Source organism: Triturus cristatus, chromosome 4_2 (genome assembly GCF_964204655.1).
Source record: "Triturus cristatus chromosome 4_2, aTriCri1.1, whole genome shotgun sequence".
NCBI classification, from domain to species: domain Eukaryota; kingdom Metazoa; phylum Chordata; class Amphibia; order Caudata; family Salamandridae; genus Triturus; species Triturus cristatus.
Window position 1 is genome coordinate 435,161,199 of NC_140586.1, and position 25,703 is coordinate 435,186,901.

General features: G+C 45.8%; 1 protein-coding gene across 1 annotated transcript in view; it reads right to left on the minus strand.

Moving 5' to 3' along the window:
- LOC146834532 (deoxyribonuclease-2-beta-like) overlaps window positions 1–25,703 on the minus strand; it is a 298,465-nt gene that overhangs the window by 231,501 nt on the left and 41,261 nt on the right. The window contains exon 3 of the mRNA XM_085600117.1: window positions 6,474–6,555. Coding sequence (XP_085456243.1) covers window positions 6,474–6,555 — 82 coding nt within the window. The remainder of the gene's footprint in view (window positions 1–6,473; window positions 6,556–25,703) is intronic.

Sequence of the window (25,703 nt, forward strand, 5' to 3'; positions counted from 1 at the left end):
AGTTTTCTCTATGTTATTTCCCGTAGGAAACTTTAGACACGACTACAGCTCGAACTGCTGAACGGAATTACACCAAATTTGGCAAAAAGGTAGCCCTTGGTTCAGAAAGAGACATTTTTTTTAAATGGTGTGAATCCGTTCAGTAGTTGCTGAGAAATTAAAAAAATAAGAGTAAAAAAATCGGAAACTTTATGCAAGGATACAGCTGAAACTACTGAACGGATTTACCCCAAATTTGGCAAAAAGGTACTGCTTGGCTCAGAGAGCGACCTTTTAAAAAATGGTGTAAATCCGTTCAGTAGTTGCTGAGAAAATAAAAAATAAAAGTTTTGATACTTAGAGGCGCGGAGAATCCGTGCATCCTCCCGATCACGAGCTGCATTCTAATTGGCTGTCAACACTCCAAACCAGGAAGTGTTGGCAGCCATCTTGTGCCTCGGTAACCGGGCACAAGGAAACAGAAAAAGAAATGCAAAAAAAAAGAAAAGGGGGCAGGGTAGAAACACCCTGACCCCCTAGGCCTGCTCAGGGGGTCCAACAAGAACGCCCATGGCCCAAAAAAGCTTTTTTTTTTAAAAAAAAAGAAAAATTGGCGAGATTCGGGCACCTAGCGCGAATTTTGGCCGAAATTTTTTTTAAAAACGAAGCGCGGGCTCCTGCGCTTCGTTATTCTTTAGTCCCCGGGTCGGCCAAGTCCTGGGGGCATTCACAAATGTAATTACGGGGGCCCAGGAAGACCCCAGCAGCCCTGGGGACCGCCACCCCCTGGGACTTTCCATAAATATTTGCGGGGGGCACACGGCCCCCCCACAGCCCAGGGGACCGCCACCCCGGGGCTTCTTATATTTAATGTGTGGGGGGGCCGATAAGGCCCCCCAAGTCCCGGGGACCGCCACCCCCAGGGCTTTTATTAATTATAATTGCGGGGGCACACGGCCCCCCCACTGCCCCAGGGACCGCCACCCCCGGGGCTTCTATTATAAAAAATTAATACCTGTGTGGGGGGGCTGGAGCCCCCCTACACACCCTGGGGACCGCCACCTCCCCGGGGCACTAATATTTAAAATAGGGGGTTCGTAACGGACCCCCGAGCCTCGGTGCAATAGGTGGGAGGGGGGCCGCTGGGCCAACCTCCTGGAGCCCTTGATGGCCCTTGGGACCGCCACCCCCCCCAGGGCTGGCTCCTGCAGTGTCCCGGGGTGCCCACCCCCGGGACACTGCTGTTTGCAATGACTGTCATCGCAAACGGCTTTGCTTCATTGAAGTGAGAGCAGGCAAACCTGCTCTCGCTTCAATGAAGCAAAGCAGATTGCTTTTCCACATGGGGAGCTGCATGTTAGCAGCACCCCATGTGGAAAAGCAATGCCGGCTCCCGCAGGACGCGGGGAGCCGGCTGGACCATGGGGGCATTGGGGCTCCCCCCACGGTCCCCAACGGAGAGGGCCAGTCCCCGGGGTTAGAAGTGGCCCGGGAGGGGGGTCATGCGGCCTCCCTCGCCCAAAAATAAATAAATAAATAATTAAAGGCCCGGGGGATGGGGTCCCCGGGGCCAATAGAGACCTCAGGAGGGGGGCCACGCAGCCCCCCTCCATAATTAAAAATTAATATTTATGTGGCCATGCCCCGGGGCATGGGGTCCCCGGGGCTGGAATTGGCCTGGGGAGGGGGGCCCACATGGCCCCCTTCCTGTTCAATTTTTTATTTTTTATTTAAATGGGGGTAAGGCCCTGGGTGATGGGGTCCCCAGGGCCCCAAAAAAGTAAAATGAAGGGGGGCCACGCAGCCCCCCTTCTAAATAAAATTAAAAAAACACGGAGATCGTGCCCAGGCCCCGCCCCCTCCTAGCAACCCACTGCAAACGCGCCCTGTGGCACGTTTTACAATGGGGAATTAATTTCCCTTCAATACTGGGGGTCCCTGGGGGCCAACTAGCCCACCAGGTACCTCCAGTAAGTGCCACAGGGCTGCGTTGCAGAGAGGTGGTCCAGGCCACGCCCCCTTTTACACTTCTCTGCAACGCAGCTCTGTGGCGCTTACTGGAGGTACCTGGTGGGCTAGTTGGACCCCAAGGACCCTCAGGATTCAAGTGGACGTAATCCCCCAACTCAAAACGCACCACGGGGCGCGTTTGCACAGTGGTGAAAGGAGGGGGAGGGGCCTGAGGTGACATGTGTGCAAACACACCCTGTGGCGTGTTGTAAGGTGGGGAATTAATTCCCCTTCAATACTGGGGGTCCCTGGGGGCCAACTCGCCCACCAGGTACCTCCAGTAAGCGCCACAGGGCTGCGTTGCAGAGAGGTGGTCCAGGCCACACCCCTTTTTACACCTCTCTGCAACGCAGCTCTGTGGTGCTTACTGGAGGTACATGGTGGGCTAGTTGGACCCCAGGGACTCTCAGGATTCAAGGGGACTTAATCCCCCAACTTAAAAAGTGCCACGGGGCGCGTTTGCACAGTGGTAAAGGGAGGGGGTGGGGCCTGAGGTGAGGTGTGCAAACATGCCCTGTGGCGCATTTTAAATTGGGGAATTAAGTCCCCTTCAATCCTAAGGGCCCCTGGGGGCCAACTAGCCCACCAGGTATCTCCAGTAAGCACCACAGGCCTGCGTATGGTAGTATATAGAGCAATGCGGCAGGCTCAATTTGCATGAAGAGCGTTGTGCTGATCTGGTCCTGAAAAGTTCAAAACTGCAGCCTCACACTTCTGGTTTCAAACTCCTCTCCCAGCTGGTGATGGTGCTGCTCCCCACGGCCTGGCCGTCGTGTGTAAATTTTATAACCAAAGTGCCCTGAAGCGACGGGAGCCCACTCGACATCGCTCTGCCAGCTGGCTTTAAGATGCAGCATGCCTCACTGCTCCACTTTGTAATTCTGCTGCCAATGCGTTTCAAGGTCCAAAAAAACCCTTCTACCTGGCCTAAGAACTAACCACATCTGAAACTTGCAATCCTTGGGGCTGATTCACAGAACCAACTTAAGACAAAATCCTAAACTTACTACTTTTGGAATTCACAGAAGTTAGGATTTTATCTTAAGTTTGTCTTAAAACAAACTTAAGACAGACTTAAGACAAACTTAAGACAGACTTAAGACAGACTTAAGACACACTTAAGACAAACTAAAGACAGACTTAAGACAGACTTAAGACAGACTTAAGACAAACTTAAGACAAAATCCTAACTTAAGTCTGTCTTAAGTCTGTCTTAAGTCTGTCTTAAGATTGTTTTAAGTCTGTCTTAAGTCTGTCTTAGGTCTGTCTTAAGTTTGTCTTAAGACAAAGTTAAGACAAAATCCTAACTTCTGCGAATAGTAGTAAGTTTAGGATTTTGTCTTAAGTTATTTCTGTGAATCGGCACCCTTGTATTTCCGGTTTTATTCATTTGCATATCTGCCCCCAGTGGGCGTACTCTAGTGCATATGAATGCATATGAATAGTGAATTTTCCCATGTTAATTCACTAAGGGCATGTCAACACACATACAGCCCAAACCGTTGGACGGAATTACACCAGATTTGCCAGAAAGGTAGATTTTGGTACGCTTTTTGTTATTTGGTGTAAATCCATTCATTAGTTGTTGAGAAATTTAAGAGAATATAGTTAGTGATATCTGTGGCCACTATGCCTTCTCGAAAAATAATGAGATTGCGCAGGGAAGTGCAGAGCTCTGGTTGGCTCCCAGCACTCCAACCAGGAAGTGTCGGCAGCCATCTTGGGAGTCGGCTTCAGCCAAGTCCCCAAAAAAAGAAAAAGTAGCAGGAGTAGGAATACCTTGACCCCAAACCTTGGTCTTGGGATCCCTCTGGGAACCCGCCACAGTTTAAAAGCAATTAAAAAAAACTAATTGCTGCAAAATCGCGCTATTGGCAAATTTGCAGGTAAAAAAACACGCATGGCTTCTGTCTGTGTCTGTGATGAGGGGGTTGTTTCTTCTCATCTGCTGCTGAGACCAGAGATCATGTTCCAAACTTTTAAAAACTAGAATTATGCATCCACACCTCTGCCTCATATGCTTGGTTTGTGCCGCTTGTTTGCTGTATTCCTTTTTTCCCTTGTAGAATTCTCCCTTCCAAATGGGGCAAAGAGCCCACCCTGAAACATGATGGATATTTTCAGGCGTGTAAATGGGAGAAGATGGATTCCTGATAGATGACTACAAATAAGTGCATTGTCTGCTCACTGAAAACTCATGGTATTATAGTGCAATTATGCATTAAGTTCTCTGTAACACAGGAACTGTCAAATGTGGATCAGTGAGTTTATGGGGCATCTTCTACTTGGTACAGTATCATAGCAACAGGTCTTCCCTGTACATAGTTCCTGCTGCAGGAGTCTTCAGAAAGAGATGGGGTCAATGTTTGAAGTCTCTTGGTCATGGCTGAGCTCTCTGTTCCCTAGGCCACCCTCAGTGCTACAGGGTGAGAATATGTATTTGCAATCATGCATGAAGAGTGTACCTTAAGTTATTTATCTCCAAAGCCATTGGTTGGTTTTAGATGGCATAATGAAATGTTGGAGTGTACACAGAACTGGCAACCTACCCAAATGCTCCCAGGCAATGTAGGAGGACTACGTAAGCTCAAAGCCTAGTTTGGGGAAACCTGGGGCTCGCAATGCGAAGAACAGGGGGGGGGGGGGGGGGGGTGCCCACTATAGTTCGTGGTTAGATTTTTCCTCCATGTGAGTCTCACAGTGAAGTTGCAGTGTACTCTTCTACCCTTCTACACAGCTCCTCACTTTGAAAGTCACCGGACTGTGATATTCTTTCAAATTTTTCTTAATTAGAATAAAGAATATGTTTCATTTTTCAAATACAATACTCGTGGTTTATGTACATTTTAAGAAATGCGAACAAGATTGTTTGTAAGCATACCAAAAATCTTTTGCACAATCCCAATTATTTTTCGTTCTCAGAAGAAAAGTACATTAAATAATAGAATTAAGTACCAGCAAAAAGCTTCATCTTTAGCAGCCTTTTTGTCAGATTCATGAAGCCATGCAAGGCCTCTTCGCGTGGCCCTGATTGGCTCCATAAATTCTGAGTAAGGTAACGCAGTGCCAATCGCTGCTTTGTCTTACTTTACCATGAGAAGGCGTTCCATGGGCATTGCATGGGTGTTCCTAGGCATTATTTTATGTTTTTAGGATTCCTTTATACCTTGTAATCTCTCTGTTTAGTGTGGGCAGCGCCTAGATGCCTCCGGGCATTAGTACGAGTTTTACAAATATAAAATCAAATCAAATCAGTTCCCAGATTTACAAGAATTGGTAGATCTGGGAACGCGCCGAAATCCCAGAAGTGGAGAAATATCTTTATTTCTCATTGTTACTTACTTTTTCTATGTGCGCTACATTCTGCAGCACACATAGAAAAAGGAATATGTCCCTTCCTGCACAAAAAACTAAAAGGGCGCCAGCACAGAGGATAAAGCGGGAATGAGCTGTATTGCATCAAATACATGGCATTCCTGCCCTTTCCCTGCCATGCAGTCAAGCGCAGCAAGGTGAATTGCTGATCTGCACCGCATGACTTTTTCATAAATAGGCGCCTCAGTATTCTGTTAGGAAAACCTGCACTGTCTGGAGCCCGTTTCTCTTTCTCTCTTTAGACACAAAGCTACAGAGAATTCAAGGTCAAGCAGATATTTTCTGATCACCAGCCACTAATACCATTGTTCATTTTTATTTATTTTGCTCCATTACTCCCCCGTCTGAAACATTATCATTTTACCCATACACATTGGAAACTAACAAAGAGAATTAAGACCCCTTCAGTATTAGGGGAATCAAAAAGGCAGCTAAAGATTAACCTTTTTGCTGGTACTTAATACTATTAATTAATGTACTTTTTTGTGAGAACAAAAAATAATTGGGATTGTGCAAAAGATAACAGGTATGCTTACAAACAATTTTGTTTGTGTTTATTGAAATGTGCATAAACCACGAGTGTTAAGTAAAGTATTTGATAATGAAACATATTCTTTATGCTGATCAAGAAAAAAGTCGAAAATCAACAGTGACATCGAGTACCAGCTTGTAGGACGGCACACGTGCTGCTGACTCAACAGTTGCATTAAGTAAGGGTGTATCCTCTTGCACACGTATGCTGCTGACTCATAAGGGCTTCAAAAACAGTTTATTCAATTGCACCTTGTGCTGCTGACTCAACAGTTGCATCTAGTAAGCGCTTCTGCACCCTTGTGCTCATATACAAAATCAAAGGGCTGCTTCAATATTTAGCACAGTATACTGTATTCACCTTTTCTGGAATTAGAACAGTCTGCTTCACTCACCATCAGTTACATCCTCACAGAAAATACAAATTTATTGAAATGTGAAGAAAATAAATAAATATGCAAAACTGGCTTAACTGGGATACTTATATAATGCAACTGAGTTGAAAAAATCAACATTTTCTGGTTTCTTTCCAAATAAACGAAGTAAATAAACATGCCAAGCGAGGTAAAAGAGTTTACCTTTGGTATGTCCAGGTTTTGTGCTGTAATTTCTTGAGTTTGGACTGGCATCATTATATAGTACATAGGCTGTACTATTTTCCTATTAGAAAAACATGGAACTGGTCAGTTTCCAAACAGGTGCAACAAAGGTACAACATTTAGTTTGACTTCTTGTGCAGAATCTCTTGCCTCCTTCCTTACAACAAGCCTTGATTTAAAAATTGAAGCAACATTAAAAACAATCCAATGCTCTAGACACTCGTTTAAAGAAGGAACTTTAAATCAGACTATATGGATTGGGGTAAAGTTGTTCATGAAAAGAACTGAAACTCCCTGCCCTACATTTACTATTATTAAGCTAAAGGCACTGGTGCGAGTCTAAATGGTAAAAAGAGCAATGCCAATCTGCTTTTATGGTGCAAAATATATTCTGCACTGAAATGTTGATGCAAAGCCACTACTACTAAAATAGCATGGCCTGGCATGACATTTTTTTTTTTTAGTTCTACATATTTTATTGGGTTTTTGCAAACAACGACAAAACAAAAAATATACAATGCTGGTATATATAACAGATCGATACTAAAGTAAATAAAAACATTGTCATAGCAGTAACTATATACCAAACGATTACAATTGTCATAGAAGCAATACAATTATGAGGATTGAATACCAAACAAACGAGGCTACGTCTCAAAACACAAGTCATACAACAATGTTTATAAAATAAGAAATAGTGTTACTACATATTCTATAGATAAGTATGTATGTAATCATCAATTCGTTTCCATAACTGTTGAAATGAAGATGTATTTTTACATGTTCCCTTATACGACAATTGGGCACCATTTCTAACAAAAGTAATAAAAGGCCACCAAGTCTGGACGGATATTGTCTCAGCTGACTACCAATTGGAGGTAATGGATTTAATAGTAATTGAAATAAGAAGATCAAAAAGTTTAGAATGGGACTCCAATAAGGTAGACGATAAAACATGAGATTTACAAATAAGCATATTGTAAGTAAGAGCCTCAGAGATAGGAAGTATTTTAACAATAATATCCCAGACATTCCTACAAAATTGAAATATTACTGCACACTCAAAAAGACCATATTTTGAAAGCACCCTCATAACGTTTGCAATTTGCAATGCTAACAAAGTGAGGAATAAACAAGTTTAGCCTTATATAATTTATAAGGAGTCCCTAGACAATTGAATAAAATAAAAGCATTTGTTTGAGATAATGATACAGGAAACCATGCTGCAATATTAATAGTCCATATCTGTCTCCACTTATTTAACGAAAAATTCAATACAAATTCTGCATTCCAAAAAGTGGTAAAAAAAGTTACGTTGGAAAAACTTGTGCAATTTAGCTGCTTGTAAAATTTGGAGACAGCATGTTGGAAAGCTGAAAAAGCTTGAATACATGTTACTGAAACAGAGGTTTTAACTTGGGGTAGTACATTTGGGAAGCTGATGAGTAGGACATTACAGAGAATTCCATATTTAAAAGCACCTTCTTCATAAATATCCTGAAGGAAGAAAATTCCAGCTTATATCCATATTTTCCAAAATGTGATAGTATGTTTAAACTTTAGTATAGGATTGTGCCAAATAGAAATCATAGCAGAATCTGAAATACGTAATGAGAAAGAAGTATCAAAATCAGTAATAATCTGTTTAGTGGATGTTATGATGGGGAAGATTTTAAAAATGCATTTGAATTGAACATAGAGAAAAATGAGGGGAGATGAAATGGTGAAACTAAATTTAGTTCTATCAGTAACCATTTCTGGGAATATCGAGGGTCCATCCATACAAGTAAACCAAAGTGAACCTTGTTTTAAGAGAAATGCTTTATGATATTTGAGAAAATCAGGCAAACTAAATCCTCAATTAGGTTTGGAAAGTTTAAGTTTAGTATGGCCAATACAAGGTGGCTTATGATTCCAAATACACTTGGAAATAAGCTTATCCATTTTTTATATAAAACAAGAGAGGTAACTGTACAGGGATCATAGATAAAGTGTAAATAATAATTGGGGCTAATACCATTTTAACGGTCTCAAGTTTCCCCCACCAAGATAAATGTAATGGGGCCATTCGCAAATTTTATCTGCGATTTTTGTAATTAAAATATCACAATCGAGAGTAAAAGAATGTTTTAAGGAATATGAAAAGAGTACACCTCAATATTTATATTTCTCTTTTTGCCAAATAATATCCGTATTATCCAGTACTGAAGGTGTGCAATGGAAATTTTGGGGAAATAATTCTGTTTTATGAGTATTCAAGGTATAACCAGAACAGAAATAGTATAACATTTAAAACTGCAGGCATAGATGTGGCTGGATTGCTAAGGTATAGTAGGACATCATCCGCATAAGCAGACATTTTAAGATTAGTGCTAGCTATGGAATTCAGAATATGAGAGAGGAAAGGTTCAATTGCTAATAAAAAAAGAAGAGGTAACAATGGACAGCCTCATCAGGTTACTCTATAGAGAGAAAAGGGATTTGGAAATTGACCGTTGGTAAAAAGACGAGCAGGAGGGCAACCATATAATTTTGAAACTATTTTTAGGTCGAGCATTCGAGACCTATTGTAATTTCTTCTGTTGGCTTAAAGCCATCCCCTTGCTTTTAATTTGCTTATTTCACTGTCCTTTAAAAATCATTGCTTGCTAGTTATCAGTGCTGCCTCTTTGTTCCTCCATTTTCTCTTTAGTCCCTCCCATGCAGCAGGGACTAACTACAGTCTCATTACACTGAGGTTCTTTATATGTTCTTTGGTGGACTATTTTAATTGTTATTTGTTTCCTGCTCTGTTACTGGCTGCCTTTGTTTAGCTTTGGTACCATAGCTGCTTCAATGTTATTATAGCAGTTCTCCCTTCCACCTTGTCTTCATACCACAGTTGTGTTAGTGTGCCCCCGGTGCTTTGCCTCCCGCTCCTTTGTGTGTGTTTTTATTTAACTTTTTTGTACTTTATAATGCCCATGGCAATTGGGCATCTTTTGTTAGGATATTGGTTTGGTTTGGGCTTGTTGATGTCTTCTTCCTAAGAAGAAAAGAGGCATTGCAGCCCCTCCCACTCCTCCCGTTGCTGTGGTAGCCTGATTATGAGGCAGAATCCGACTCCCGATTTCTGGAGAGAGGTAAACACAAGGAGATGATGTACGGAGTGCTGAAACGTTTCAGACACTCACCCCCAGTCACATATCTGTGTTGAATCAATCACTTCACCACCCCAGTTCAGACACAGCAATATGCAAATCAGTCTTGACCCTGTGCCTCATGGGAACAGTCCAGCCCGAACTGCCAAGCCATGTCTTCCCTGGACAGGAAAAAAGCATCCTGGGACCGGTTTCGGGCTAACAGCTCTCATCAGCCAGGCAAGCTTGAATCCAGTGGCAAAGTGAGCAAGGGACCCACGGCTGGGCAACATTGGGTGAACAAAGCAAATACAAGGAGATGATGGAAAGAGCGCCGAAACCTTTCAGATACTCACCCCCAGTCACAGATCTGGGTTGAATCCATCCTTTTGTTTTAGCTCACTTCGCCACCCCAGTTCAGACACAGCTATATGCAAATCAGTCTTGACCCTGTACCTCTGGAGAGAGGTGGCAGTTCTTGAGAACGCATAGCAAAGCAGTGCCCAGGCTCTTGCCTAGGACTGATGGCATATTATTTTCCCAGATAATCGTATTCTTCTTGCTCAATAAGCCACGCACTGCCCAGGGCAGGCCCAGCCTCCTCTAACAGGCATCTCCCACTCTAACCCCATCTGCGTCCCCACTTCCTCCCCTTGCCTTGGTCCTAGCATTGTTCTAAAAGCGCAAAAGGCTGGTATTTTATTTTCTACAGGGAGCCGCATCTCCTGTAATAACAGCTTTACAAATATAGTGGCTCTGCCACCATACTGTCCTTTGGAGCCGTGGGAGTTGGCAGTGTAAAGAACGAGGGGTGGGTGGGGCTTAGAAGGGGTGGTAAAACATAATTGCGCCCCTTCTGCTTGATAAGCTGCGCACTGCCCAGGGCAAGCCAACAGGCACCCTCACTCTCTAATGCCCATCCGCCTCCATGCTTCCTCCCCCTGCCGTGGTCCTGATGTTGGCGTGAATTTTGTTTTTTAACAACAACTTTAAAAAAAATGCTGCTTCTGGCACCATACGGTTCTTGCGAGCCCCGGGAGCAGCTACTATAAAGAAAGGCACAAGTGTGACAGCTACCAGTTAGATTCCGATTCTATTACAGGACCGGAGGCTTCGGATTATGCTTCTCTTTCTTTTATTTGCTACTCACAGCAGCCAATGAAAATCATTTTGTATGCAAATAAACCTACATTTCCCATGATGCTTGTCTATACATCACATCCTGTATAGCCCTATAAGAGCCACCGCATCCTGTTGCTGCTCCTCTTTCTTTGCTGCTCACGCAGGAAGTTAAGTGCTTTGATCATTAACATTGAATTTCTTTATGTTCATTGTTCTCTATGCTAATTGGCACGCGCCGCTTTTTATTACTCAAATGCGCTACTCGCGCTTTGTTTTAAATTGCTGTGTCTGTTCACATTATTGCCTTTCCCATATGGCTTTGAGGCAACTCTGTAGCCTGGGGTGGTCCCCTTTGGGACCAGGACATTCTATTCATACCTTCGTATATTTGGGCTTTCGAGAGAAGACTCCAGCTGAGTGCCGGGTACCTCCACTGCGCTCGGCAGTATGTAACCTCCGGGATAGCATCTTGCCTTTTTCTGCCTCATTGATACGGACAGCGCGGCCCGCTCGGCCGACCTCCTGCAAGCTCCCGCTTGGAGCACTGATGTCGCGCTGCATTGGACAGCGATCATTAAATAATTACTTTCCCGCCTAGGTCGGGATAGTTTTTGCATGTGGCAGCGATCACTACATGATTATTTTTTCCCGCCTAGTGCGGAATGGTTTATGGACATCGAGGCCCACTCGGCTGTTCTCCTGCAGACTCCCGCTTGGAGCAATGCTGTTGCGCTGCATTTCGCAGCTATCATTAAATACTTATTTGTTCCTGCTTAGGGGGGTGGTTATGCTTGGCAGCAATTGTTAATTATTTATTTTTGCCGCCCAGGGCGGGTTGGATGCGGACCTCTCGGGACCCCCGCTTGGAGCCCTGGTATCACGCTGGTTTACCAAGCGCTCATTAATGGTAGTATGCACTGGAGGCTCCCCCGATTAGCCGGACGCGCCCATAGCCTGCTCATTCCCAAGTTCCGACCTGTAGCCCAATTGGGCTATTTTCCGGTAACCTTTGGGCTGCATATTCTATGGCGCTTGGCTATTGGTGTTTTCTCCGGCCTAATTGAGGTCGAAACCATGATATGATTGTTGTTGCCCACTCGGGCATCATGCTTGCAGGCATTACTTTTTGTTGAGGTTTAACTTTAGGGCTCCACTCCGGTGGGTTATGTGTGCGCAATAGCGCTAAGTAATTCACTCCAGGCGCATCCTCGATGCTCCCGCGAGAGCGGAGATGCAAATGCCATTACGCAGACCTGACCCGACTGGGCACAGATTCAGGACGCTCTCACAAGCGGAGATAGCGCGTAATTGCTGACAGCGTTGCTAATGAGTCATCGTGAGGTAGTGGTTAAGACGTCTCTCTGGTTCCAGAGGTTATGCATTAAAAAATTTGGTCTTTCACGGAGGTTTTCCATAATGTTGTTTTCTGGGGTAATACTTTTGGGCAATGTACTGTGTTCATTGTGGCCTGGTGTTTGGGGTCCCTAACTTTCTGAAGGTATGAGTTCAAATCTCTGGTAAGTGTTTGAAAATATTATATTCTACCGAACGGTTTCGCGCCTACCCGCCACAGGCTTTCCCTAGTTGTCGAGTGCGGGATGGAGCCGACCACGCTCCGAAGTGCGTAACCCAATTGGGATATATATATATATATATATTTATACATACATTATGGACGTTTGAGCTACACACATCGCATGCGTCCCCTGTCTGCTCCGAGGCTCATATATACCTCGTACCTTACACGGAGCAGTTTTTTCCTGTTACGCCTTCCAGGCTGCAACAATAGACTGGCCCTCGGAGTGCGCACAAGCTCCTGATATCTATATATGGCTCTGACGCCCTTGTGGGCTACAACAACTTGGACTACAGCTTTGCTGAGGAGCTAGATACATTCTTCTTCATTTTTCATGTGCATAGGGTTGGCTCCCCCTCTACTCGTCTGTGATTCTGTGCTTTGCACTACAATATTGCATGTAGACACCCTTAAGCATGGCATGGGTGAAATACAAAGAGGATGTGCTTTATACTGGGTGCGGAAAAGCCCCTAGAGAATTTTGTTGATGTTCAGGATATCCCCATCCTAGAGTCGGTCTCTAGGGCCTCAGAAATTACAGTCTCTAACACCGTGTAGCAAGCCTGGCTGCCGTCTTCATTATGTTGACTGATACAAACCCCAGGGCATGGATTTGTTCTCCTTCTTTTTTCCCCTTCCTTTTTCCCCAACGGACATCGGTGCGCACACGCGCGTTCAACGATTCGATGATGATTAGGGTGCTACAACCGGATAGTCCACTAAGGTGTCAGAGTCGCCTGACGTACAAGCCACCCTCCTTCTTCTTAGTGGTGAAGACCACAAAATAAAGGGCTTTTGACGAGGCAGGGTTGCCAGGACAAACACTTACGCATGGGACCTTTAGCTCCATGAGCGACGCCATCTGCGCCATCTCCCCCGAGAGAGGCAAATCCTTCCAGAGGATTTTCTTCATGATGCCAGTCCCCGCATACTATTTAGTAATTCCTACTACAGTTTCTCAACTCCCTTTCCACTTTTTCAACTATTCTCTAGTGCTTCACCTTTCGACTACACTCGGTGATTGCTCCCTTAGGGGTATAGGGCGATCTTCGGTTCGTGTTTATCATGATGTGTATATATATATATTCATTTTGATACAGACATGGGTTTAAGCCTCGCACATTTTCCTGACGTCAGATTTCCTCTCCAGCTTCCCTTCCCTTCGGGTAGGTAATGTGTAATGGCCGGTCCCGACTTAAATCGGTATCTTTGTATTTTGGGTTAGAACTTTCCAGGATCTCATTCCTTTGTCCGTCTCGGATGGTGGACTTTCTGGTTTGGTTATAACTTGCAATAGTAATGGTAACATTGGCATCTCACAGGTATTTGACAGGTCCGAACCAACATATAAGGCGGCACTGTCGCCTAGTGGATAAGGTTGCACACTTCTAACCCAAAGGTCATAGGTTCAATTCCCGAATTTCAATATCTGAGCAATGGGAACCATCAATAAGGGAAGGTATGCGGTCATTTCCTAGTGGAGATAGTGAAGGACGTTGGGCCTTCTGCCTCAAGGCACCAGAGTTTGATCATTTGCAGAATACTTTCCACAACACTAGCACTCTATGTCACACTGGTACCCCCTGGTAGCTCCGACATTACAGTACTTAGCAGCCTCGACCGAATGCATTTCAGTGGCTGTTGGTTTCAGGGTCCTTGTCCAAATAGACCTTTTTAGCGTCAGCATTAATTAATCACTTTTGACTGTTTTCACCTGGAGATCGGATCCATTGGAAAACAGTTGTAGGTCCTGTCCCATGTCTGTTGGTGGGACTGATCTATGTTTCCATCCGTTCATTCAAAGTGTCGCGGAGCGGATATGAATAGCATCTCCCTCATAGCAATCCCCTTCTTGGTTCCCTGTACTCCTTGAGACGGGCTTCGACCTGCTCGGAGTGCTCCGTTCCTCTCAATAGCCCGATGGCGATTGTGCAGTTATTCTTTTTGGCATAGTGTATTTTTTTCCGACGCCAAGGGAATTGGCCGGGAGTCGGACGCGCTGCAGGCATTCATTCACAAACAAGGGTCTTTTCCAATACCACAAGATACTCTTCCACATGAGAAAGCGGAGTTCGTTGGTAAGCATTTGGTGGCGGTTTCTGTGGGGGCTTACTCTCCCCACGTTGTGAAGGAGTTTTTTCAGCAATAACAACATAGGACTTGACGTACCGTTCGGTTCGCAAGTCATCCTCGGATGATGGGCTAACCGGTGGTCTTGCGTCGGTATTCTGCTAGTTATTTAAGGTACTAGGGTATCAAAACCTCCCACACCACAATCTTCCTTTTGTGGCATGTTTATATAGTTATTTACTTATTTGATATACGGCCACCTATTAGTATGCTGTTAGCTATTATCGTCCAACCGACGTTTCGGAACTTATATACCTGTCTGTGTTTCTATGACGAGGAAGTCCTGGATTTCGCAGGTACAGTACCTACTCCAGAAGGAGTTCCATTTAGTATTCTTGTCGGTATTATATATTTGTAAAGAACTGTTACAAATTGTGCTTTCCAGCTACTGCAAATTGTGTGGGGTTCATGGCCTTAAGACTTACGAAAGGTTTTCACCCTGATTGGTAATCACATTACATAAGTTTTAAACATCTGTCTGCAGCTTTATAGCCAGAAGGTTAAAGTCAGTTGACAAAATTGGTATTCATACCCAAAGTTGGGGCACTTCTGTTCGTGGTGCCATGGCATCTCAATATTGTAAGATGATTTCTACTGTTCCAGACACCTTGAGTTCTGCTAACTGGTTTTTTCTCAGTCTACATTTAAACAGTTTATTGTATACCGGTGGGTGCTATAGTTGTAGTAATGTTTTAATAGCGTTAAACTAGCATAATCCGAAGCCTCCGGTTCTGCAATAGAATAAAAAATTAGCTAGCATTCGCGCCAAGAATTTTCAATTCTATTAAGGACACGGAGGCGAGGATTATCCCACCCGGTTTGTTACAATGATTGGTAATATTTGCCCACCCACATGTACTTGATATTCTGTATAAGCAGAAGTTTTTTTCCTGTCTCATTCCTTTCAGGTTCTGAAAAAGAAAATGGAGCAGAAGTACTTCTGGTTTGGAGGATATAAACTTTCCAGTTTGATTATGGTTTCTTCCACGTTGGAGGAGGATTGTTGGGACTCATGTTTCTTATTTTGGACTGGTGTTGTTCATATTATTGACTGTCAAAGATCGAGCAAAAAAAGAGGAGCAGAAACTGGATGCGGTGGCTCTTATAGGGCTATACAGGATGTGATGTATAGACGAGCATCATGGGAAATGTAGTTTTATTTGCATATAAAATGATTTTCATTGGCTGCTGTGAGTAGCAAATAAAAGAAAGAGAAGCATAATCCTCGCCTCGTGTCCTTAATAGAATTGAAAATTCTTGGCGCGAATGCTAGATAATTTTTTATTCCTGTGCCAAAACTTGGCTGTGTTTCTCCTTTCATTGCATGTTGATGAAAGTGTACATCCAACAGCAGAAACAATTTTAGAACTTTGTGTTTTGTATCATCAAACAAATGTCATGGCCCGGATAACGAATCTGAGCCATCCAACAGAAGACTTAGCTTTCGTTTCCTACCATATGTTCAGTAAAACGAATCCGAAAGCGTTTTGTAGCTGCTCATGTGACCTCGTGAGTCAGTGTCTGTAAATAGGCAGTTCCCAGGCTTCTCTCAGCACTTCCTGCCCTTAGTCGTCGGCAGCGGTGGATTGGTAAAGCTGAGCCCCATGGTCCTGCTCTTAAGGAAAAGAGGTGGCCCAGTATTGAGGTGTGAGGTTGTCAGCAGTTCTACCGGAATGTCACTCCGGGGGCCCTACTAAATTAAAACTCCAACGTTCTGCAGCAAGTGCAGTGCCAGGTTTCCCTTTACTGCTGTTGGTGTGCCAGGTGAAAGAGTACCTAACGCTTACATATAAAAAGCTGGGCTACATTTCAAACTTTTATCGTAACCGAGAAATGTGGTTTTGGTTCCATCGCTTAATTTGAGCCGATGGTTCAAGGTGGGTGCCACTGGCATGCATTTTAATGCAATAGATCTTGTTTATATAATGCATACTCGACCCGAACATATTGCAGCACTTTACATGAGCACCAGTTTTGTTACACAAGTACAAAGGCATAAACTGTGTGGTGCGGCATTTGGTGGCAAAGGCTTCATGTACCAGGCCGTCATACTTCATAGTGCTGTCCTCTGCATTTACTAAAGGCAGAGGGGAATGGGCGGGTGTGGCAGACTCTTCAAGCTCTAAAAGTTGAGCAGCTCTTGCTTGCCTTCCCCCCCGCCGCTTATTAAACCCCTCCTCACCATTGTAATTGCAAGAGACAAATCATGTAGCAAACTATGTTGACAATATTTCCTTTACTTTTTAATGTCACAGTTTGATTTACACTTGTAATAAAAACAGTGTGTTACCGAAGTAACAAAAATAGTTCAAAGGCAGTTTGTTGGAGCCTATTAAACGGTTCTCCGCATAGTTCGTATTTTTTCCTTAATGTTCTGTGATTTAATTCAAGTAGTTTATGAGAAATACATGTGATACGTTTCTTTAACAACCGTGTTTCCTATTCTTGTCCTGATGTAAAGTCGTTTTGTACTATGAACTTGCATGAAATCTGCTTGCTCTAGTCTCTATTCCACAAGCAGCAATAATGGGGCAAACAGCAGCCACGGCTTATTCCAAGGCGTGGACGACGTCTGGATCTTTTTTTTAAACTTTATTTAGCAAATTTTCTGATACACAAACAGACTCATCAAGGCATAGTACAAGCAGTCATAGCAAGATCTGCATATATGACATACATTACATCAACATGTATTACTGAGATACACAATCTAATACATACCACCCCCTGTACATACTACGAAAGGTCATGTCCAGCCCAGGAGCTCATAATTCAGCAGTTCATGCTACATTCCTGTGCCTTACGGCATCACCCACAGCGTTAAGCAATTAGCTATAATCCCCCTTGGTGGAGTAGGCTAAAGTGTTCCATACCGAAAGTGTCGCCACTGAGTCTCCAGGCCGACTAATGTAACCTATGAGGAGCCTCCTGGGGCATGTAGCAAGAGATACTGTTTAAGTGGTCCCCATATATCCTTGGGTCTCGAATTTCTGGGCAACGTTTCTGCATAAATGGAGTGTTGATCCTGACTGTAGATCATGTCCTCGAGCCATTCTTTAAATTTGGGGGCCCGCCCCCTTCCCGATCTGCACGCTACCCTCCGCTTTGCCAAGAGCAGTGCCAGCTGAACATAACGGCGGCTCGCCTGTGGAATTTGCTCAGTATAACCCAACAGTGCCAGTAGTGGACTATATTCAACCGCAACTGCTGTCATCTGTGTGAGCGCTTCAAAGACCGCCGACCAATATTCTGAGACCCTGGGGCATTCCCATGCCAAGTGTAAAAATCCGGCCCCCGGACCCCCACAGCGGTCGCAACTGTCATCATCCCTCAGCCTGAGGCTGTATAGTTTTGTAGGTGTACAATAGATACGGTGAATGTACCGAAAATGAATAATGCGCAGTCGACAACTAGCGGAAATCCGCGCAACCTGACCACAACAGTACTTCCACTGCTCGGGAGTCAGGTCAAGACCCAAGTCTGTGGACCAATGGCACACCGCCGCATGTGTCGGTTCTGGTTGAAGAGCATGTACCGTGTGATATAGCATGGAGACCATGTGCCCTGGGCCGTCCGCCTTCAATAGACGATGGAAGGGGACTAACGGGTCCAGTTCCTTGGGAAATTCCGGGAGGACATGCCGCAGCCCCTGTTGCAATCGCAAATACAGAAAAGCATCTAACGGAGTGGGGGTTGCCTGCTGGAAAAACTGCTCGGCTGAACGAAATCTACCATGCAAGAAAAGATCCCCCCATGTGTCTATTTGAAGTCTCAAGCACAATCTATGAAACCCCTTCTCCTGCAATAATGGCATTCCTGGGTGATACGAGAGAGGCATCAACGGAGAATATAACATTGCAGCACCAAGACGTCGCCCTATGTTGGACCAGGCCGTGACTGTTCCTGTGACAGTGGTGAGAGGAGTGTTTCTGGGTGGTATAGGTGCATGTACCGCCCCATTCAGCGGAATCGGGTCTGCCAACCAGTCCTCCGTCGCAACCTGAGGTATAAAGCTGGAGTTATGCATCCAATAGAGTGCGTGCTTTGCCTGTGCACATGTATAGTAGAGTTCAAAATCTGGCAGGTCAAACCCTCCCTGTGCGTATGGCAGTGTGAGCACAGCCCATTTCAGCCGAGGCTGTTTGCCCCCCCAAAATAATCGCAGCAATTCAGTCCTGAGAGAGGCAAAAAAATGGCGCCCTGGGGGGTAGGGGATATTTAAAAAAAGGTACAAAAATTGTGGGAGGATCACCATTTTAATCAACGAAGCACGGCCAGCCATGGACAACGGCAGCGCTATCCAACGCGTGACATTGCACGCTAAGCGCTCCATTGCTGTGCCATAGTTAAGGCGGAGAATCTCATCTCGAGTACTCCCAATGCGAATCCCCAGATAGCGGAGGTCTTCTTCACACCATTCCAGAGGAAAATCCGGCACAAACCGAGCCACGGCAGGCGTGAGTGGAAAAATAAACGATTTTGCCCAATTAATATGGACACCGGACAAGTGTCCAAACACTATAAATTCAGGTAAGAGGGGATTAAGATTAGTCTGCGGATCTCTGACGTATAACGTCATGTCATCGGCACAGAGCGATATTAGAACATGCCTCAGGTTACAGCGCAGAGCACGTTCTCGATGATGCTGCCGTAGCTTACAGGCTAATGGCTCTATCGCAAGGGCGAATAATAGAGGCGATAGCGGGCAGCCCTGCCGAGTGCCTCTTGATATGGGAATGTCATCTGAAGTATAGCCATTTATGAGAACCTGAGCCATGGGGCAATTATATAGCAGTCTGACCCAGGAAATGAAGACCAAGGGGAAGCCCATCCGGCCGAGGATTGCAGCGAGATAATCCCATTCCATGGAATCGAATGCCTTCGTGGCATCGAGGAATACTGCAGCCATGGGCAGTTCCGGCGACACATTATGAAGTATGGAGAACAATGTGCGGAGATTATGCGATGTATCCCTTCCCGGTATAAAGCCAGATTGATCAGGCAACACCAGTTTATCTATGAGGAGCAGGAGCCTATTGGCAAGGACCTTAGCAAGAATTTTAGTGTCGCAGTTCAAAAGAGATAAAGGTCTATAGGAGTCGCATGAAGTAGGGGCCTTGCCGGGTTTAAGCAGGGAAGAGATCAGTGCCGTCCTCATAGACGGAGGGAGCTTGCCTCCCTCCATAGATTCTACGTAGACATCTTTCAAAACTGGGGCCATGATGTCTATGTACGCTTTGTAGAATTCGGCTGGCAGCCCATCAAGTCCAGGGGCCCTGCCGGATTTCTGTTGCATAATTGCCTCTCTAATCTCGTCAAGCTCAAAGGGGGCGCTAAGGAACTCCCTGTGATGATCCTCAAGCCACCCCAGCGCAACGTCCCCTAGAAAACTATCCAGCTCTACTTCGCCCCGACGTTGTGAGGCATATAAGGCGGAGTAGTGGGTAGTAATACACGCTAAGATTTCCGCATTGTCGACATGGGTTACCCCCTCCGAATCATGGATTTCAAGGACTTTCTGCGACCCTCTAGGTTTCCTAATTAACTCTGCCAGTGATCTACCGGGTCGCTCCCCTTCGCCATACCTTCTCGCCCTCCAATACTTTCCCCTAAAATTGGCCTCCCGCGCCGCTGTGGATGTGTAATCAGATAGCTTCTCCTTGAACTGCAGCTGAGCTTGCGCACCCCTCTCCCCTACCATCTCCCTCTCTAACATCGTAAGCTCACGCTCCAACTTCTGTAGTGTATTGCGGAGATCTTTCAGGACCCCAAAACTTTTCGAGAGACAAAATCCTCGAATGGTGACCTTAAAGGCCTCCCATAATATCTCTATGGAGTCAACCGAATGTTTATTTCTACTAAAAAAATCATGTATCTCCTCTCCTAATTCCCTATGAAAACATGCATCCAAATGAGCTGTAGGTTGTAAACGCCAATGCCGCCTGGGCGTGTCGTAGCCAAGCACGTTAACCTCCATTTGGACAGGTGAGTGATCAGAAAAAGTTTTCGCAAGATGAGTAACTGCTGTAATGGAAGGGGCAAGCTCTCTGGAGAGCAAGAAATAGTCTAATCGTGCCCAGGATCCCACGTGAGTATTGCTATGTGTTCCCTCCTTAACCCCTGCGTGACGAAGACGCCAGGCATCAACCAGACCGCCCTCTTGTAGGATCTCCAGCAGAACTGCCTGTGCTTTGGTGTAGTGATGTGGGGCAGGATTCGACCTGTCGAGAGGTGGCTGAAGGGCCACGTTAAAATCACCCCCCCAAATTACCTGTGCAGGACCCAAGGCTATGATCTTACCCCAGAGTAGAAGTACTGAGTAGAATTCAGGTGCATCAATGTTGGGAGCATAACAGGACACCATGACAATTGACGCCAGCCCCAGCCGACCCCATACCAACACATAGCGTCCCTGAGGGTCCAAGGTCGAGCCCATAAGCGTGAAAGGGGTATTTTTTTTTATCAATATGGCGGTCCCTCGTGCATAGGAGGAATAAGAAGCAAATAGTCTATGGTCTGCCCATTTGCTGGCAAATACTGTCGGCCTCAGGGGGTCCGTGTGGGTTTCCTGCAGCATGGCCACCTGGATGCGGTGACGATCAAGGTAGGAGATGATATGTCTACATATTCGTGGGTCACCCAACCCCCGCACATACGAAGTGATGAATCTGAGGCTGGGAGGTGGCGGACCTGTCCTTAAAGACTGTGTAGTGTGTCGCGACATCTCATTGTCAGTGGGAAAGCATCTAATACGTCATGTCCGTGTATCTCCAAATCTGCAAACATGGTGAAAACATACCACACAAAGAAACAAACCCCCCCAACACCTCCCCACCACCCCCCCACCCACCACCCACAGTGACATCCCAATCATGCCAAGGAATATAGCCCTCCCGCCCTCTGTACCCTTCATGTAACAACTAGTGCTATATAGCACTAACAATCGGGGGGGATTACCCTTGTGGGGGAACAGCCTAGGTGACTCCACCAATCCTCACCGACTCCGAGGCAACGAGACAGGGGCACCCGCCTCTAACCGAGTCAGTGGTGTGTTCGGCATGAAAGAACCGTTGAGCCAACATCTCAAACCTGCAAAACAGTAAGAATGAAACTACACTGAGCCACCAATGCCCAACTACTCAATATACTTCCCCAACGTCTCCATTTCCTCACGTGACCCAATGAGAATCTGGCACAGGCATCAAACCCAAATAATCGTAAACCAGTCACCAATTAGTCCACTGCATCGAGGCCCTCCGGAGCACCGCCATCAGCCCCAGATTTCCGAATGCGCTTCAGAAATTCCTCGGCCTGTTGAGGTTTGGTAAACAGCAGCTGCTTCCCTTGATGTGTAATGCGCAGCCTCGCAGGGTATAGTAAGGCGTACTCTATTTTGGCTTGGCGCAGTTTTTGCTTTATCGGAAGAAATCTGGGTAGATTGTGAATGGAGTGCCATCGAAGTGCAGTGTTTTCTTCTCGCGAGCAATCCGCAGAACAGTATCCCTGTCCCTATAATTGAGAATACGGGCTATAATAGGCCGCGTCGCAGCCCCAGGAGGCGGTCGGGGACCAAGCGCCCGGTGCGCTCGTTCCACGATGAAGTGCGGGGAGAGCACATCGGACCCAATAGTGTCCAGCAGCAATTTCTCAATGTAAGACTCCATCCTTCCCGTGTTGGCACTCTCCGGAATGCCAAGCACGCGGATGTTGTTTCTGCGACTCCTCGCTTCCAACTCCTCGTTTTTCGCAGCAATTACTTTGAGCAATTTATCCATTTGAGCAGCGCTACTTCGAAGCTGTGCTGTTGTATCTTCGGTGTCTGATATCCGGCGCTCCGCTTCTGTAATGCGCTCCCCGTGTTGATCGAGTTTTTGTACCATACCGTCTATGCGAGAATTCATTGAGTCCATTTTGTCTGCCAGTGTCGTCAGGCCCTGCCGAACCTCCAACATAAGGGCTTTCATTTCCCCACTAGGGCCAGCATCGCCTCCTGACACATCTGGTTCCGCACCCGTGTTCATTTCTGTCGCAGGGGAACGCATAGCTTTCTTGGCCTCAAAATTTAGACATGGTTGCAGTGCGTCTGTCTTCCCCATCGCTAACGTGAGCCGCCACTGTCACGACCTCCCAGGTAACAGCGCGGAAGTATGTCCCAACTGGGGAGTGAACAGCCACACTCGATCACTGTGCTACTGTTCCCGCCTTTCGGGACCCCCAATCTCAAGGCTAGGCCCCAGCCAGATTCGAGGTAGCAGCATGCAGCGGTATGCGGCGGGATCCAGCTGAGCAAAACCAAACGAGGAATTCCACCAAGCTCGTGTTCACAGCATATACAGGCCACAAACTCAGGATGAATGTCCGCAACTTCCCATATGTCCGTATGCCAACCGTATCCTCCGCGTCTCCCAGGTATCAGGCCAAGAGATCAATGATATTGCAGGTCAAGCAGGCCCCAGAGGAGCGTTACAAGCCACAGGTGCAATGGGAGCCCCAGGACAGGAGGTCTATGCGTAGCGCCGAACAGACAGAGCGCCAACACAGCCGCCACCCGTTGCCGCTGCCCGGCGTCCCAAGAGGAGCGCGCGGCAGGCACCAGTACTTCTCCGCCGTTCCCGAACGGTATACTCCCCTCCAGGTAGGATACTTTAGGTCTCTGCGTGGTGCCAGCCCCCGAGGGCAAGGATCATCAGCGCCGGCGGCACGTATCAGAGAGTCCTCGCCCAGAAATCACTCTTCAGGGCAGCTATCCCGCCACTATCCCAGCGCTAATCTCACCTCCAGCAGGGATGCAGGCACAGCTGTCTTCCCGTCACTCTGCGCCCACGGGCGCCGCCAGCCGCTCGCAGTAATGGTGCCTTCTCTTATGACCGGCCAGCTCCACCCGTCTGCGACTTCTCCGCCACCACTCAGCATAACACGGCACGCTCCGCCGGAAGGCAAGCGCAGCCCCGCCGCAGATGAAAACCGGGGCGCGTCCCTCCAGCAGCCCGCGCCCGGGCAAAGAAACGCAGGGCTACTCCGCTGTGGCCTTGACTCCACGCGGTGAGACCCGATGTAGAGTAGGCCCGTCCACCGCCGTCCTCGCACAGAGCTCAACCGCTCCAGCGCGGCCGCCACAGCAGGCTCGTCCGGCGACCACAAACGACTACTTCCCAGCAATGCGAGCACCGCAATCGATGCCCCAGAAGTTCCGCTGGCAGAAATTTCTGATTTTGTAAGGATGTGGCTCAATTGACAGGATAAATTACAAATCTTGATGCCGAACTGTGGGAGCTTCACTCAGTGACAGCCATTCCGCAAGTGCGCCACCTAGCGCCCCGACGTCTGGATCTTATATATTATATTACTCCAGCAACATTGGATACATTCACTTTTAGGTCAAAACTATTTATTGAAGCAAGCATTTGCAATGCAACAGGACTTGCGTTTTAGTTTGAGCTATTTATGTGTTTTGAAAACCAGCAAGCGGTGAGTAAGCATGCACTATGTGCTTATAGTCCTTGCTTACAAGAAGCAAGGCAGGCAGTAACTGCGCCTCTTTTACTGCCAGCCTTGCTTCCTATAAACAAGTAATATAAGTACAAAGTGCATGTTTACTCACCACCTGCAGGTTTTCAAAACGCATAAATAAAAGGCATTGTCATTTACAATGCCAATAGCTCAAACTCGCGTAAATGCGAGACCTATTGCATTGCAAATACTTGTTATAAAATTACTACCAAATTTAATCTGATCAAAGCACACGGTTTCTCATTGATCTTGTATGCCAACAACAATCATATAGTAATATCTATATCCTTCAGTGTAGAAACAGTGGCAGGGAGGTTCCACAACTGTCTGAAACACATTATTGGGTGGATGCATCTGAATTATCTTCAACTAAATACTGATAAAACAGAGATAGGGGAGTTTGGAAAGGGACCATTAATCTGGAATCAGTCATGGTGTCCAGCAGAGGCTGGGCAGTGTCCTGAACTTACTGAGAAGACAAGAAACTTAGGAGTCATGTTTGATGATCAGCTGAACTTTGCAGGCCAGTGCAATCTCTTGACTTCCTCATGTTTCTTTCTCCTAAAGTGTCTGCGTAAAATTCGTCCATTCATTTCCCAAGACCTCCGCAAAGCTTTGGTAGTTGCACTGATTCTTTTGAGAATCAATTACTGCAATGCGCTTTTTCTAGGAATTGACAAACGCCAATTAGTAAAACTCCAATCTCTGCAGAATGCCACAGCTCGGGTGCTACTCGACATCCCGGCAATACCATCCCATTTCGAATAGTATTAGGGAGCTTCACTGGCTTCCAGTCCAGCAAAATATTGAATTTAAAGCTCTGTGTCTGGTGCACACAGTGCTATATGGAGATGGGTTCTTGGACTTACAGCAACTTTTTCTTTGGCACTTCCCGCGTCAAGACCTTGGATTAGCCAATAAAGGACTAGTTCTGGTCCCAAAAATCCGAAGAGATAGATGAGGGGGGAAGAAGCCTCTCTTATAGGGCAGCTAAACTCTGGAACTCGCTGCCAGTTGCAATTAGGTTACAAGCAAACAGACTCCTGTTCAGGAGAATGTTTAAAACCTGGTTGTTTCCAACTAAGCGAATTTAATCATGCCACTCTGCAACAGTTTCATGACTCGTTACAGTTCAGCGCCAAGACCCGTCGGCATTTGTTGCACTCTATAAATACATTACTTAAATGAAGATAGCATTTGAAAAAGAAATTGCCAATTAACTTTATCAAATGCTTTCTCCGCATCTAGAGCAAGAAGGCCAGAAGGAGAAGTAAAGGTAGTAGCTTTATCAATAACATGAAAGAGGAGCTGTGTGTTATTAGCAGAAAATCTTTCTGACATAAAACCAGATTGATCTATGTGGATAAGGGACGACAACATCCAAGCTAACCTGGTAGCTAGGATTTTTGCAAAAATTTAACAGTCCTGATTTATTAGGGAAACAGGACAATAATTTGGAACCTTAGTGTGGTCTTTATCTAGTTTAGGCAAAACAATAATTAAAGCTTACATGAAAGAGCCTCCAAGTAAACCAAATTGGGTAAATTAGGTGAATAAATGATGCAAGTGAAGGGTGAGAATATTAGCAAAAGTTTTATAAAATTCTGCAGGAATACTATCAGGACATTGGGACTTTTGGGGTTTGAGTGACTGAATAGCAATTAAAAGTTCTTCTGTAATGGGGCTATATAATGTGGCTTTATCAGACTGGGAAAGTTGCAGTAAATGAGCAGAAATTAAAAAAAATCAATA